The sequence below is a fragment of the Amblyraja radiata genome, chromosome 5 (genome assembly GCF_010909765.2).
Source record: "Amblyraja radiata isolate CabotCenter1 chromosome 5, sAmbRad1.1.pri, whole genome shotgun sequence".
Taxonomy (NCBI): Eukaryota; Metazoa; Chordata; class Chondrichthyes; order Rajiformes; family Rajidae; genus Amblyraja; species Amblyraja radiata.
The window spans coordinates 27,762,159-27,779,429 of NC_045960.1; the positions used below are offsets into that span (position 1 = coordinate 27,762,159).

A 17,271-nucleotide genomic window follows, 5' to 3' on the forward strand; every position below is an offset into this window, starting at 1 on the left:
AAAATAAATGCACACATTGCTAAGCTGCAATTTGAAAAAGTGTTGAGACAAGCAGTTCGTACAACAGAGTGATAGAGAAAAAAAATCAATCAACACATTTTGCCAGAACTCTTTTCAGCGGTTGGTCTGCTTGGTTGGTCAATGAGGTGAATAAAAGTTATGAGAGAGCGTGTGTGTGTGTGTGCGCATGTGTGTGCACGTGTGTGTGTGTGTGTCTCTGTCTGTGTGTGTGTATGTGTGTGTGTGTCTGTCTGTGTGTGTCTGTCCGTCCATCAGTCGGTCTGTGTGTCTGACTCTGTGTCTGAATATGTGTGTGTGTGTGTGTGTGTGTGTGTGTGTGTGTGTGTGTGTGTGTGTATGTGTGTGTGTCTGTGTGTATATGTGTGTGTGTGTGTGTGTGTGTGTGTGTGTGTGTGTGTGTGTGTGTGTGTGTGTCTGTTTGTGTCTGTTTGTGTCTGTTTGTCTCTGTCTGTGTGTGTCTCTGTACACACACATACATATATATTCGCACACTATATATATATATAGTATGTGAATATATTTATGTACACACACACACAGGAAAAAATGCTAACAAAGAATTATATTTACATTATTTACCTGCATAATTCATGATACTTTAACACATTATGTCAGAGGCCTAACATTAACTCACATGGCTGTTTTGCGTTTTACAATCTCCAAGAATCTGTCATTCTATTAAATTAAAAATTAGCGCTAATTACATAATTAGCATTTCACCAACAAGAAGCCGAGCACCTCCAGCTCACCGCCAATAACCCCCAAGCATGTCGTTGAACTTCGTGGAGCTTGAACTGATTGTGCCCCTAACCCACTTTCCACTACAAGTACAATAGGGTGCCACCTCAACCCAACCTATGCTCAACTTTGCAACATTTAACCCCTTGTTTATTTTTTCTCCACTGCACTCTCTAAATAAAAATAAAAATAGCTCGCCCCAACGAGTCACTCCCCGCCCCTCTCCCCCGGGTTCCACGCCCTCTCGTAACAAAGTACCTCCACATGTCATAGAGTCATAGAGTGATACAGTGTGGAAACAGGCCCTTCGGCCCAACTTGCCCACACCGCCCAACTACACTAGTCCCACCTGCCTGCATTTGGCCCATATCCCTCCAAATATCCATGTACCTGTCTAACTGTTTCTTAAATATTGGGATAGTCCCAGCCTCAACTACCTCCTCTGGCAGCTTGTTCCATACACCCACCACCCTTTGTGTGAAAAAGTTACCCCTCAGATTCCTATTAAATCTTTTTCCCTTCACCTTGAACCTAAGTCCTCTGGTCCTCGTTTCCCAACTCTGGGCAAGGGATTCTGTGTGTCTACATGATTTATTCCTCTCCAACTCCCTTGAATGAAGAACAGTTCAACTCAAGAGGAGCGATTCAGGAGATCCCCAACTGCGGGCCGTAAAACTGATTTGCTGTAAAACCACAAGCTTGGTTTACAGCACTACTTACACTGTTTAATTTCAGTCTTAATTCCCCACACCTCAATTAGATGGCCGGCACAGCAAAGAATTTTTTTATTAAAAAAGCCAATCTTGTTTATCATCTGAAGAAGGGTCTCGACCCGAAATGTCGCCCATTCCTTCTCTCCAGATTTGCTGCCTCACCCGCTGAGTTACTCCAGCATTTTGTGTCTATTTTATCATTCTTTCCGACGGTGTCATTTATCGCAGGCTGCTGATTTTACAGAAATCAGGGGAAATTAAATAAGCATCACGGCAACATGGAAGGCTGGCCATCTTAAATCACATTCCTGGATTGGCAGGCAAGTTGCTCAGCTCCACTGTGTGTGCTGGTGTATGAACTGACAGATGGTCCAGCAATGGATGTGGAAGCTGAATTCATTTCCTAGAAATTCCACAACGTGACAAGTTTGACCTTGTGTGTATCGGAGCTGTCGCTGATTTATCGAACCCAGTGGTGCACGTCTCCTTCACCTCTGAGGCTGGAGTATTTTCGGATCAATATAATGGAGGGCTGAACATGCAGCGCAATCTATTCACCAGGGGTCTGAGAGACAGAGAGATTTTGCCAATGACGCCTCTTCGCTCTTTAAGGTGCCACTGCCTAACCTTCCAGTTAACATTTACCCTGACAGCACAGTCACCATGAAGAATGTAATAAGGGTAGCTCTGTACCACACTCACACTCACCATTTAATCTCCACCACACCCAACTGGGCCAGACAGTGAAGATTCACAGGCAGATCAAGTCCTGTTAATTTGCATCACTTTGCTCAGCCTTTTCTCGGTGTTCAAAATGAGAGTCAGAGTAATACAGTGTGGAAACAGGCCCTTCGACCCAAATTGCCCACGCTGGTCAACATGCCCAGCTACATTAGTCCCACCTGCCAGCGTTTGGTCCATATCCCTCCAAACTTGTCCTATCCATGTACCTGTCTAACTGTTTCTTAAACATTGGGATAGTCCCAGCCTCAACTACCTCCTCCACCCACCACCCTTTGTGTGAAAAAGTCACCCCTCAGATTTCTATTAAATCTTTTCCCCTTCACCTTGAACCTATGTCCTCTGGTCCTCGATTACCCTACTCGGCAAGAGACTCTGTGCATCTACCCGATCTATTCCCCCCCATGATACGACAAACCTAGCCTCAAACACTTCATCAAAGGGGTAACACCATAGTAAAAAAATGCTTAATCAAGAGTTCACAAAATGTTTAGGGAGGAACTGCAGATGCAGGTTTAAACCGAAGACAGACACAAAATGCTGGAGTAACTCAGCAGGACAGGCAGCATCGTTGGAGTAAAGGAATAGGTGATGTTTCAGGTCGAGAGTCTGAAGGAGAGTCTCGACCCGAAACGTCACCTATTCCTTTTCTCCAGAGATGTTGAAGCGATGTTTCTGGGATTCAACTGCATTTATCATTTTTGTGCAACACCAGATAAAAATCACTTCATTGCTAAACCAAATCTGAACATTAGAAACTCAGGTTCTGGCCAAGGAGCAGATTAATAGCAGCCCTTCAGTTCACAAAAGACGACACAGGTAAGTATGTCACCAGCATGTGGATGGTTTAGTTTAGTTTAGTTTACTATCACGTGAAAAGCTTTTGTTGCGTGCAAACGGAAACAAGGGATATTCGGAGAAAGCAGGAATGGGGAACTGATTTGGGATGATCAGCCATGATCATATTGAATGGCGGTGCTGGCTCGTAGGGCTTAGTCCAGCCCCAATTTTCTATGTTTCTATGTATTTGCCTGCACAAACTTTCTCCGTGTTCATTGATGATAATGATGGACTGTCATGAATTGCACTCAGGGATGACGAGCTGTTGTTTTGCACTAGTTATTAATCTGTTGATATTTTGGATTTATTATATTCTTTCCAGATGCATTTTGTTATACGCCTGTTTTGCTGCTGTAAGTAGGAATTTCAGTACATATGACAATTAAACACTCTTGACTCCTGTCACTAGTTTTGAAACATCATTATCTTATTTTTGTCAGTGTCATTTTCCTTTCCAGTCCTGCCACTTAATTGTAATTAATCTACAGAGAACTGGACTAGTATAATTTTTCTAGTCTAGAATATTGGTAGAAATGTTTCTGTTGACCATTCTCAGAATTAATGACAACGATTATTTTTCCCCTTAGGATAAACCCATCTGACAATAAATAATTGTCTCAGCACATAATCTCGGTTCAGGGGCCAATGTAATGCACATTAAGAAATGCTTGGATGGAATGAATCAATAGTCTGGGATCAGCCAGTGTATATAGATTACAGAGTTTGAAGAAGAGTCCCAACCCAAACGTCACCTATCCATTCTCTCCATTGATGCTGCCTGACAGCCTTTCACTATACCTGACCAGCTGAGTTTAGTTTAGTTTAGAGATACAGCGTGGAAGCGGGCCCTTAGACCCATCGGGTCCGTGCCGACCAACAATCACCCGTACGCTAGTTCTATGTTATCCCAGTTTCACATCCTGCACAGGAGGGGGCAATTTACAGAAGCCGAGTGACCTACATGGAGAACAAAGTCCGTACAGACAGCACCCGTAGTCAGGATGGAACGCAGGTCTCTGGAGCTGTAACGCAGCAACTCTACCCCTGTACCGCCCTTTGCAATCAAACTATAATATAGCTAGATCTCATGGCTAATCAGCAATCACCCTCTTGTGCCTACCTTGTAGAGTCATACAGCGTGGAAACAGGCCCATCAGCCAAACTTGCCCACACCGACCAACATGTCCCATCTACACTAGTCCCTTGGCTCATATCCCCCTAAACCTGTCCTATCCATGTCTGCACCTGTCTAAATATTGCAATAGTCCCTGCAAATGTTGCGATAGCCCCTGCACCTTTGCTGATTCCATGCATGCATTGTGTAGATGTCTCACCAGGAACACCCTCAACATTGTAGCTCCGAACTCAGCAGCAGAGCCATACGCATGTAAAATACCGCACGCTGGAAGAATTCAGTGTCTCACTGTGTAACCCCAAACTGCAGCAGTTCACTGTGCGTAGGGGAGAGGGGAGAGCTGAAGATGTCCAAGGTGGGTTGCTCCTAGGCCTGGCCAAGCTTGCCATCCGCATGTCACAGCGCCAGGAAAAAGAGGGCTCTGCCCGAGCCGATTGCCTGCCCATTTTTCGCGGTTACGTCGGTGCCGGGTGGTTTTAGAGAAGGACTCTAAGTGTGACTTTTAGAGAAATTCTACGCCGAGTGATGCCCAGGATCGCTGGGCACCACAGGGGGTGGAATGTATCCTTGACAAGGATTGTGAAATGGTTATTTAAGAATATTTGATTTACTTGTATTATGGTCTTGGGTTTGTTTGTATTGTTTAGTATTGTAAATAATATTGTAATAATGGAATAAATCTATTTTTGGTTTAAAAAAACCCAGCAGCAGTTACTCCAGCATTTTGTTTTACTCACGATTCCATCATTAGCTGTTTTGTGTGCCTCCGTATATCGGTTACAGGTCCAATAGGGTCCTATACAAAAGTGTTTACAACAAGAATTCAGATGTGCACAGAGGGCAATGTACATAGAAACATAGAAACATAGAAAGTAGGTGCGAGAGTAGACCACCAGGTCCGTCGAGCCCGCACCGCCATTCGCTCATGGCTGAACACTAAACAGACACACTTACCCACAAACAGTAGACACAAGACACAGAACACAAGACACTACCCTCCCCTTTATACCGCTATCACCCCTCTCCACCCCAAAAACCTCGTGATCTCCTGGGGGAGGCAAAAAACCGGATAAAAACCCAGGTCCAATTCGGGAAAAAAATCCGGGAAATTCCTCTCCGACCCCAATCTAGGCGATCGACACTTGTCCAGGAGATCACTCAGGTCTTACTATACTAACCATACCTAGGTCCATATCCCTGCCCTCTCCCCGTAGCCCCTTATCCCCTTGGCAGCTAAAAAACCATCTATTTTAGTCTTAAATATATTTAAAGTTTCTGCTTCCACTGCTCCCTGGGGCAGTGAATTCCATAAATTAACCACCCTCTGGGTGAAGAAGTTCTTCCTCATCTCAGTTTTAAAAGAGCCCCCCCTTATTCTGCAACTATGTCCCCTAGTTCTAGTTTCCCCGATCATTGGGAACATCCTCGGTGCATCCACCCGATCAAGGCCCCTCACGATCTTATATGTTTCAATGAGATCGCCTCTCATTCTTCTAAACTCCAAAGAGTAGAGTTCCAGCCTACTTAACCTTTCCTCATATGTCAATCCCCTCATTGCAGGAATTAATCTTGTAAACCTTCGCTGCACTGCCTCCAGGGCTAGTACATCCTTTCTTAAGTATGGACCCCAGAACTGTACACAGTATTCCAAATGTGGTCTCACTAATACTGTGTACAGCTGCAGCAAGACCTCCGTGTTTTTATACTCAATCCCCCTAGCAATAAAGGCCAAAACTCCATTGGCCTTCCTGATTGCTTGCTGCACCTGCATACTAACTTTTAGTGATTCATGTACTAATACCCCTAGATCCCTTTGCGTTGCATTACAACGCAGCTCCTCCTCATTTAGAAAATAACTTGCCCTATCATTTTTTTTCCCAAAGTGAATGACTTCACATTTATTAGTATTAAACTTCATCTGCCAAGTTGTTGCCCACTCACCTAGCTTATCTATATCCTTTTGCAGACTCTTCCTATCCTCCTCATCCCCTACTTTTCCTCCCATTTTTGTATCGTCCGCAAATTTTGATATATTACACTTGGTTCCCTCCTCCAAATCATTTATATAAATTGTGAACAACTGGGGTCCCAGCACCGACCCTTGCGGAACCCCGCTAGTTACCGGTTGCCATCCCGAGTATGAACCATTTATCCCCACTCTCTGCTTCCTATTTGTTAGCCAATCCTCTACCCATGCTAATATATTACCCCCAATTCCATAATTTTTTATTTTTAGCAATAGTCTCTTATGTGGCACCTTGTCAAAAGCCTTTTGGAAGTCCAAGTATACCACATCCACCGGTTCCCCTTTATCCACCCGGGTTGTTACTTCCTCAAAGAATTCGAGCAAATTCGTTAAACAGGACTTCCCCTTCACAAAACCATGCTGGTTCTGTCCGATGAAGTCATGTTTATCCAAGTGCCCCGTTAGTGTTTCTTTAATAATTGTCTCTAACATTTTACCCACCACCGATGTTAGACTAACCGGTCTATAGTTACCCGCTTTCTGTTTACTTCCTTTTTTAAATATAGGTGTTACATTGGCCATTTTCCAATCCACTGGGACCGTTCCTGCCTCCAGGGAGTTTTGGAAAATTATCACCAATGCATCCACAATCCCCACCGCTATCTCCCTCAAGACCCTTGGATGTAATCCATCAGGCCCAGGGGATTTATCCTCCTTCAGTATCATTAATTTCCCTAATACCACCTCCTTGGTGATCTTAATAGTATTTAGCTCCTCCATTCCTACCGCCCCCTGTTTATCCAACATTGGAATATTTTTTGTGTCTTCTATGGTGAAGACTGATACAAAATACTCGTTTAATGCCTTTGCCATTTCCATGTTCCCCACCAACAACTCTCCAGTCTCACCCTCCAATGGACCAACGTTCACCTTAGCCACCCTTTTTCTTTTTATATAGCTATAAAAACTCTTACTATTAGTTTTTATGTTGTTTGCTAAATTCCTTTCATAGTCTATTTTCCCCGTCTTAATTAATCTCTTAGTTATTTTTTGCTGACCTTTAAATGCTTCCCAATCCTCTACCCTCCCACTATCTCTGGCTACCTTATATGCCATTGCCTTCAGCCGAATACTATCCTTTATAGTTTTACTGAGCCATGGCTGACTGTTCTTACCCTTACCCCTTTTTTTCTTCATAGGAATAAATTTTTCTTGAAGGTTATACAGTAGACCCTTAAACGTACACCACTGCTCATGTACCGTCTTATTCTTGAGTCTGCTATCCCAGTCAACTTTGATCAGCTCAGTCCTCATACCTTCATAATCCCCCTTATTTAGACTAAGCACCCTAGCCTGAGTTTCAACCTGCTCCCCTTCTATTTGAATATGGAATTCGACCATATTGTGGTCACTTGTTCCCAACGAGTCCCTAACTATGACATTTTTAATTAATCCTGCTTCATTACACAGGACCAGATCCAAGATTGCCTCCCCCCTTGTCGGTTCTGTGACATACTGTTCTAGGAACCCGTCTCTAATACATTCTATAAATTCTTCCTCTAGTCTACCCTGCCCAGTTTGGTTTGCCCAATTAATATGAAAATTGAAGTCCCCCATGATTACAGAATGTAGAAAGCCCAAAGTTAGCTGCAGGTTTCCACAAGGTGGGAGTTAACGATGTCACAGCGGTAGAGTTGCTACATTACAGTGCTTGCAGTGCCAGAAACCCGGGTTCGATCCCGACTACTGGTGCTGTCTGTACGGAGTTTGTACGTTCTCCCCTTGACCGCGTGGGTTTTCTCCGAGATCTTCGGTTTCCTCCCACACTCCAAAGACGTACAGCTTTGTAGGTTAATTGGCTTGGGTTTGTATACTTGGTATAAGTGTAAATTGTCCCTAGTGTGTGTAGGCTTGTGTTGATGTGCGGGGATCGCTGCATCGGAGGGCCAAAGGGCCTGTTTCTGCGCGTATCCCTAAACTAAACTAAGCTAAATCAACAATGGCAAAGCACGAACCCAATTAAATATTTAAATGCCCTTAATGAAAACAAATGTGAAGGGTTCACAAAGTCAATCAAGGCAAATTGTTTATTCATGCAAAATAAAGAGGTTACCATTCAAAATTTAAAAAAAATAAATGTGGAAGAGGAAGAAATTTCCCAGCAGAGTCTGGGATGTTAAATAATTTACCAAGACTAGTCGCAAGGTGACTCTTGCTAATGGTTTGATGAGCAATTAGTGGGTTTACAAGGCAAAGGGATTGAGGATATGGCGAGGAGCCAATGTGATCTATCCATCAGCAGGCTTGAAGTAAATTCTTCCTCTTTCTCCCACATACTGCAACATTCTCACTGAGCCTTTCCCTGGAAGTGGGTTGATCAACACACGTACAATAAAGAGTATACACAGTGAACAGCTCCATCCAAGACCACAGAAAATTGCAGAGAATTCTGGATGCAGCCCAGACCATCACACAAACCAACCTCCCTTCCACTGACTCCATTTATACCTCACGCTGCCTGGGCAAGGCCAACAGCATAATCAAGGACGAGTAAACCTCGGCCACTCCTTCTCCTCCCATCTCCCATTGGGCAAAAGTTACAGAAGTGTGAAAACGCACACCTCCACATTTAGGGACAATTTCTTCCCAGCTGTTATCTGGCGACTGAACCATCCTGACAATTTATCCTGACTAAGGGTGCTTGTCTGTGTGGAGTTTATACGTTCTCCCCGTGACCTGCGTGGGTTTTCTCAGAGATCATCAGTTTTCTCCCACACTCCAAAGACCTACAGGTATGTAGGTTAATTGGCTTGGTATAAATGTAAAATTGTCCCAGGTGTGTGTAGGATAGTGTTACTGTGCGGGGATCGCTGGTCAGTGCGAACTCGGTGGGCCGAAGGTCCTGCTTCCGTGCTACATCTCTAAACTAAGCTACACATCATATGAAGGTTTTGCCAAATTAATGTTGATCAATTTCAACCAAACTGCGTTCTTACCATCTCATGGTGAAAATCTAGTTTGCAAAATAAAGGCGAAATAAAGGGATATTAAAAGCTTACATTATTATTTTAGAGGTAAAGAAAAGTTGTGTACAATTACGAATACGTTTAAATACCCATTCAGCGTCTGCCACCCAGTGGTGAAATAAATCTATTGTGTAGGAAGGAACTGCAGGTGCGGGTTTACACCAAAGATAGACACAAAATGTTGAAGTAACTCAGCGGATCACGCAGCATATCTGGAGAGAAGGAATAGGTGACGTTACGGGTCGAGGCCCTTCTTCAGACGGAGAGTCAAGGGGGAGGGAAACTGGAGATATGAAAAGATATAAAGAACAAAGGTATGCAAAAGGACAAATCCAAGCCAGCCAGTTGATCAAGGCTAGGTGGAGCCCACAATGGTCCATTGTTGGCTGTGGCGGTGAGAACGAGTGGATAAAATCAGTGAAACTAAGCAGGGCAACAGTGAAACTAGTAGTGTAGGGAGGAACTGCAGATGCCGGTTTAAACCGAAGACAGACTCAAAATGCTGGAGTAACTCATCAGGTCAGGCAGCATCTCTGGAGAGAAGGAATAGGTGACGTTTCGGGTCGAGACCTTTCGTCAGTCTAGTGAAACTAATAGACCGACCAGGGTAGGGGAGGGACAGGGAGAGAGGGAATACAAGAGTTACTCAAAGTTAAAGAAATCAATATTAATTCCGCTGGGTTGTAAATCTATTGCCTATCTTCAGGGAGAAATTCCAAGTTGTACCGTATTATTATAAGACATTCGCACACTAGCATTTCCAAGCATTTCCAAACTGATTTAGTCAGCCCACCAAGATGGTACAGAAAAGGATTTACCAAAGCATATGTGTTTCCATCGTGCCCCTGAATGCAGAATCTAAAGGTGCTTTGAGTGGAGGATAACTCCATCAGCCGGCCAGCAAACACCCTCTCCACGAACAAATATCTATCAAATCAAAAAGACAAATCTCAGTCAGCCCTGCTTTCCTTTATCCTCTTCTCCTGAACTCGTGCAAGGTTATCATCCTACAAATGCAAGCACGTTTAGTTCAGTTAATGGATACAGCCCCTTTGGCCCACCGAATTCACGCCGACCATCGATCACCCATTCACACTGATTCTGTGTTATCCCACTTTCTCAGCAACTCCCCACACACTAGATTAGTTTATTTTTAGTTTAGTTTAGAAACACAGCGCGGAAACGGGCTGACAAACAATCCCCGGTATACCGACACTATTCTCCAAACACCAGGGACAATTTACAATTATATCGAGCCAATTAGCCTACAAACCTGCCCCTCTTTGGAGGGTGGGAAGAAACCGGAGCACCCGGCGAAAACCCACACGGTCACGGGGAGAATGTTAAACTCCATACAGAAAGCACCCATAGTCAGGATCGAATCCGGGACTCTGCCGCTGTAAGGCAACAAAGCTACCGCTGCGCCACCATGCCGCCCACCCATAGTAACCACATTACTGAACGTTCTGCATGTTGGAATCACTTAATAAAGAAACATTACCTTTTATTTATTTGCCTTTCCAAAGCCTTATTCGTCAGAGGCTGCACCAACAACTCGGTGATATAAAATTTAATTGTGTCTGTGATAAAATAAAGCACAAACATTTGCCAGATATGAGAACTTATTGCTGTACGCAACAAAGAAAAAGGCAATTAAACCATCACGCACTGACTTGTGGCCATTACTCTAAACCCACGAGGAAAAAATGAATCAGCACCCAGAACATCTGCAATTAAAATGTGATGAAGCACAGTAACTACAAGAGAGTGAACTACAAGATTGATCCATTAATTGATTGATACTTTATCATCACATGTGACATGTCACCGTGAAATTCTTTGCTTTGAATACTATGCACAATGTATGGAAAGTTTCTCCACGCATCCACAAAGTTGCAGGGAATGGAGGGATATATATTATGCACAGGTAGATAACAGATGGTCTTGGCATCATGTTCAGCGTCTGAAGAAGGGTCTCGACCCGAAACGTCACCCATCCCTTCTCTCCAGGGATGCTGCCTGTCCCGCTGAGTTACTCCAGTTTCTTTTGGCTACCTTCAGCGTCAACAAAGTTACAAAGTGTGTACCCTCAATCTATCGAAATTCTACACGATTCCCTTTCATTGGTCTGGTTCCTTCATAACAAGAAGAAGAGGCAGAAGGCCAAATAAAATCATAGGACATGCAACATGGAACAGTACAGCACAGGAACGGGCCCTTCGACCCACAACGTTTGCGACCAACATGATGCCAAGTTAAGCTGATCACATCTGCTGGGTACGTAATCCATATCCCTCTATTCCCTGCACTTCCATGCGCCCTGTCTGAAAGCCTCTTCAACAACCACTATCGAATCTGCCTCCACCACCACCAACCTTAGCAATACCTTCCAGGCCCATACAATTAATCCCTCTCGGAACACCAGCATGTCAATGAATGGTCATGATGTGATAAATGGAGTTGTCAATGCAGGCCTCACGGTGCAGGGCCAATTTATGCAGCAGAAACACAGAGAGGGGGCAAAGTGTAAAGGAGATGTGCAGGGCAATTTTTATTTTTACACGGCAAGTGGCTGCCAAGGTTGGTGGTTGAGGCATATACGATGTTGGCATTTAAGAGGCCTTTGGATAGGCATATGAATATGCAGGGAATGGAGGGATATAGATTATGCGCAGGTAGATAAGAGTCTGAAGAAGGGTCTTGACCAAAAACTTCATTCATTCCTTCTCTCCAGAGATGCTGCCTGTCCCGCTGAGTTACTCCAGCCCAACAGGTTTGTAAACACAGTATAAACACAATAAAACAAATTTTAAAAAGTTCAATAAATTAAAAGAAAACAGTATGGTGCAATACATACAAACTAGCAACGACACCAAGTTACAAAGCCACAGTAAAGGAATTGGTGCACATTGTACCTGCTGATGTCTTATCTCCCAGCATCTTCCTACAACGTGTGCAAACCACCGTTTTATTGTCTTTTGGCATCTGCAAGAACACAAAGTGAACAAAGTGAGCCCCTGGAATGTGGTGCGCAGTCTCCAGCCCATATGGAATGGGGTTGTGTGCCCGTCAGCTCTGTTTGAATCCCACGACACACTGCATCGGCAGGGGAGTTGCTCGGCTGTCAAGTCTGAGATGAGGAAAAACATTTTCACCCAGAGAGTTGTGAATCTGTGGAATGCTCTGCCACAGAAGGCAGTGGAGGCCAATTCACCGGATGTGCTCAAGAGAGAGTTAGATTTAGCTCTTAGGGCTAATGTAATCAAGGGATATTGGGAGAAAGCAGGAGTCGGGTAGTGACTTTGGATGATCAGCCATGATCACATTAAATGGCCTACTCTAGCAGCTATTTTCTATGTTTAGATGGGAAATTATACAAAGCTGACATCTTCCTGGCTTGGGGATGGAGGGGATAAACATCAGCAGCCTTGGCCCATTCTTTCACACGTCCTCCCAACCAAAAAAGTACACCAATTCTAAGCAGAAGCTAGACATCCAAGGTCAGTAGGAACTATTGAGATACCTACAAGGGGAAAGGAGATATGCAGTATTCATATTAATCGGTTATCTTAATAGGTTTCAGAATAATTCTCTGACAGTGTTAGGATAATTACTACAACCTAAATAACATTATTTACATTCACGTTAAATGTGAAATATTTAATATGGAATGGAAACACAAGATGCTGGAGAACATGGATAGGTGAAGTTTTGGGTCGGGACCCTTCTGCAGACTGATTAGTGTTAAAATTAATTTCATTTACTATGGAATAGACAGGGTGAATGCACAGAGTCTTTTACCAAGAGTAGTGGAATCAACAAACAGGGGACATAGATTAGAGGTGAGAGGGGAAAGATTCAGGTCTGGTCGGGGGGAGTTCCCCACGCCACGGATACCATGCTCCATGGTCGGATAGTCAGCGACTAAACCGTCTCCCCCACCTGGTTTGCCAGGTGAGGAGGGGGCTGTGGACCCCCAGCAGGACCAAAAACAAGACCTGTCAAAGGGCGGATGAGCTCCTAGCGAGCCAACGGCCATCCACACTTCAGTAGAAGTTGCGACCACTGTCGTACATAACTTTGTAAGATACTGTGCCCATTGATGTTTTCAACAGAGAAGATGATGATGATGGAAAGTTTTAATAGGAACCTGAGGAGTAACTTTCTCACATAGATAGTGGTGGGTGTATGGAATGAGATGCCAGAGGAAGTAGTTGAGGCAGGTGCTATAACAATATTTAAAAGACAGTTGGACAGGTACGTGGATGGTAAAGGATGCAGGCAAATGTGACAAGTGTAGATGGGGCATGGACAAGTTGGGCCGAAGGACCTGTTTCCGTGCTGTTTTGACTCCATGACTGATAGACGTAAAGCTATGATAATCTGGAATGCTCACAACTTTGGGGTGCTGGACCAGCAGTGAGACCTCCAAAAATACTGCAACCTTGTACCTTCCGAAGAGTCCACCAGGGACTATACTGGAAGTTGGACAATTTTATACTGGACAATTTTTACATTTATCCAGCCAATTAATCAAGCCAATTAACCTACAAACCATACGTCTTTGGAATGTGGGAGGAAACCGAAGATCTCGGATAAAACCCACGCAGGTCACGGTGAGAACGTACAGACAGCGCCTGCAATCAGGATCGAACCCGGGTCTCCTGGTGCTGTATTTTGCTGTAAGGCAGCAACTCTACCGCTGCGCCACTCTTCAAACTGATATAAAAAAGGAGAATATATATAACAAACTAGAGGTTATTCAGAGCCTACAAACTACAAACCTACATATCACTAGGATGAGGGATGAAACCAGAGCACCCTCAGGAAACTCATGGGGTTGTAGGATTAAGGTGCAGACTCCACACAGGCAGCACTCAAGGTCAGCGCCAAACACTTGTCCGTGGCGCTGTGAGTCAGAGATCTACCAACTGCACCACTGTGCCGCCCAAAGAGAAGAACATTACAAATATATATATATATATATATATATACAGGTGCACAACCTTTTATCCGGAGTTCCGGAAACCGAAAAACTCCGAAAGCCGGACATTTTTTCCAGGATGTCGTCTGCACACCAAACTTCGCGTTTGGCGCCAAACTTGACCCGAAACGACCCACGGTCAACCCACGTCTGTACTACTGTAGCGGCTGCCTCCTCCCCGAGACCGGGGAGACACTTAAACATCTGTAAACCATTGCTTAAATGTAAGTTAGTTAGTTTGGAGGGCTTTTATGTGAGGGGGAGGGCTCCGACCCAGGCAGCTCTATCCCTGGCTGCGCGGCGCTCCAAATCCAGTGCTGCCCGCGGCCGGACGCCCGCAGCCCCAGCTCCGCGATGTTGTGTGTCGGCGGTCACAGCGCTCCGGAGCTTACCGCACGGCGACCCAGTAAGGCATTGCCCGCTCCCCGCTGGTATCCCAGCGCTGCGACGCTGCCGACTCCCAACATCACGGAGCTGGGGCTGCGGGCGTCCGGCCGCGGGCAGCGCTGGATTTGGAGCGCCGCGCAGCCAGGGATAGAGTTGCCTGGGTCGGAGCTCCAACCGGCGCCGCCCGCGGCTGGACGCCCGCAGCCCCCAGCTCCGCGATGTTGGGAGTCGGCGGCCACAGCGCTCCGGAGCTTACTGCACGGCGACCCGGTAAGGCATTGCCCGCTCCCCGCCTCTCCGACCAGGTAGGGGACTAAGAATTAAAGTTTCCCCCTTCACCCCCCCACCACATAAAATCCCTCCAAACTAACTGACTAACATTTAAGCAATGATTTACAATGATTCCCCGGTCTCCGGGGAGGAGGCAGCCGCTCCAGACTTTTCAAGCCGCCTGCGCTACCTACCTAATCTACGCTAAAAATCTTCCATTCGGAAATCCGAAAAATTCCGAAATCCGAGAAGTGTCTGGTCCCAAGGCTTTCGGATAAAAGGTTGTGCACCTGTATATATATATATATATATATATAAATAAAATGAAAAATGAATATAGAAAATCATTTTCTATATATATAAAGAAAATAGAAATAGAAAGGGTCCATGGATAGGATAGGTTAAGAGGGATATGGGCTAACCACAGTCAGGTGGGACTAGTGCAGACGGGACATGTTGGGCCAAAGGGCCTGTTTCCACGCTGGATGACTATATGTCCAGTTTCACACGGATCAGACTAGGAAGTCTTGCTTTGCCTCATGGGTCTCATGGGTCATTTTATCTCAATGGGAAGAAAAACATGGTGGTGCAGCAGTAGAGTTGCAGCCTTACAGTGCCAGAGACCCAGGTTCGATCCTGACCACAGGTGTTGTCTGTATAGAGTTTGTGCGTTCTTCCTGTGACCTGCATGGGTTCTCCCTGCATGCTTTGGTTTCTCCCACACTCCAAAGACGTACAGATTTGTAGGTTAATTGGGTTTGGTAAAATTATAAATTGTGCAGGATAGCGTCAGTGTGCGGGGATTGCTGGTCGTCCCGGACTCGATGGGCTGAAGGGCCTGTTTCCGCACTGTATCACTGAAAACGCCCATGGTCTAAAATGCAAGTACAAAATCTTTGATTGGATGGTGTCGATTAAAGTAAATATCCCTACCTTCACCTGGGCTCCAGTGTCACCCACACTCTGCCTGATCTCTGATCCGCTTTCCCTCTCTTCACACACAGCCGCACTATCCACACTTGCCGCGTTCACCAACAGGAAAGTATCCCCCAAGAAGCAGTCGTCCAACTTTGGCTGAAACTGCCGGGCAAACGGGTTGGAATGGCAGCACCAGTGATCCACCATGTCATTCCAATCTCCATTTGGTAAAGGTAGAACTCTCCGGAACATCCTGCGCACAAAGCATCGCATTGTATTAATATTCATGTTCAACTTATGAGTTCAGTTGTAAGACAGAGCCTGACAATTTACTTTAGTTTAGTGTCGTTTAGTTTAGAGATACAGCGTGGAAACAGGCCCTTCGGCCCACCGTGTCCACGCCGACCAGCGATCCCCTCACACTAACTTTGTCCTGAACACCAGGGACAACTTCCATTTATACCAAGCCAATTAACCTACAAATCTGTACGTCTTTGGAGTGTGGGAGGAACCCGGAGATCCCGGAGATCCCTCACACAGGTCACGGGGAGAACTTGAGTGCAGCATCTGCAGTCAGGATCTAACCCGGGTCTCTGGTGCTGTAAGGCAGCAACTCTACCGCTGCACCACCGTGCCACTCTCAGTTCTCAATTAAAATGGGCTTGCAGTAAGGCTCACCACATTGTAAGCTTATTTCCATAAAGGGAGAAAACTATACTTCACAGCAACTCTGTAACGACTATTCCAACAGATATAAAAAGGGAAAAAAAGTTATGGGGCAGAGGTAGTAAAGTCATTGATTTCAGTTAATATTTATACACTCTTGCCTAAAAAGGCTATTTAGAAGAAGCAATGAGATCTTTGCTCCCCTCTACTTTCAGACTGAAGAAGGGTTCTGACCCAAAACGCCACCCATCCTTCTCTCCAGAGATGCTGCCTGTCCCGCTGAGTTACTCCAGCACTTTGTGTCAATCTTCAGTGTGAACCAGCATCTGCAGTTACTTCCTACACATTGAGATCTTCCTGATGTGATCAGGAAAATAAGGACAGCACAGTGACATAACAGGTAAAGCTACTGCCTCACAGCACCAGAGACCCAGGTTCGATCCTGACCTCAGGTGCTGTCTGTGTGGAGTTGGCACGTTCTCCCTGTGACCGTGAGGGTTTCCTCCAGACACAGGCAGAGGTTAAGACTTTAAGGTTTTAAGAACTTTGAAACTTAAAGGATACAAGTTTGGCACTGGAAATGTGGTAACTCTTGTGTACTGCCTCAGTATAATCTACCATTCTTACACTCTTCTACTTGGAAATTAATGAATGAATGAAGATACTTTATTGTCACATGTGACATGTCAGTGAGATTCTTTGCTTTGAATACCCAAGGTATGCAAAGAGTCGCTACATAAAGGACGCTGACAAAGTTAGAAAGCATTCCATTTGTAACACAAAGTATTCCATTTGTAGTCCCCCTCTTTGTTCTGGGTCCCCCTCTTTGTTCTGTCCCCCACCCCCCCCCCCCTCCCACATCAGGT

At 45.1% G+C, this 17,271-nt stretch overlaps 1 protein-coding gene across 1 annotated transcript in view; it reads right to left on the minus strand.

The window, feature by feature from the left end:
- The window catches only part of ube3d (ubiquitin protein ligase E3D), a 139,093-nt gene that overhangs the window by 106,560 nt on the left and 15,262 nt on the right, over window positions 1–17,271 (minus strand). The window contains exons 4-7 of the mRNA XM_033020831.1: window positions 15,755–15,992; window positions 12,096–12,165; window positions 10,682–10,760; window positions 9,999–10,107 (exon numbers count right to left, since the gene is read on the minus strand). Of these exons, the coding sequence (XP_032876722.1) occupies window positions 9,999–10,107; window positions 10,682–10,760; window positions 12,096–12,165; window positions 15,755–15,992 (496 nt within the window). The remainder of the gene's footprint in view (window positions 1–9,998; window positions 10,108–10,681; window positions 10,761–12,095; window positions 12,166–15,754; window positions 15,993–17,271) is intronic.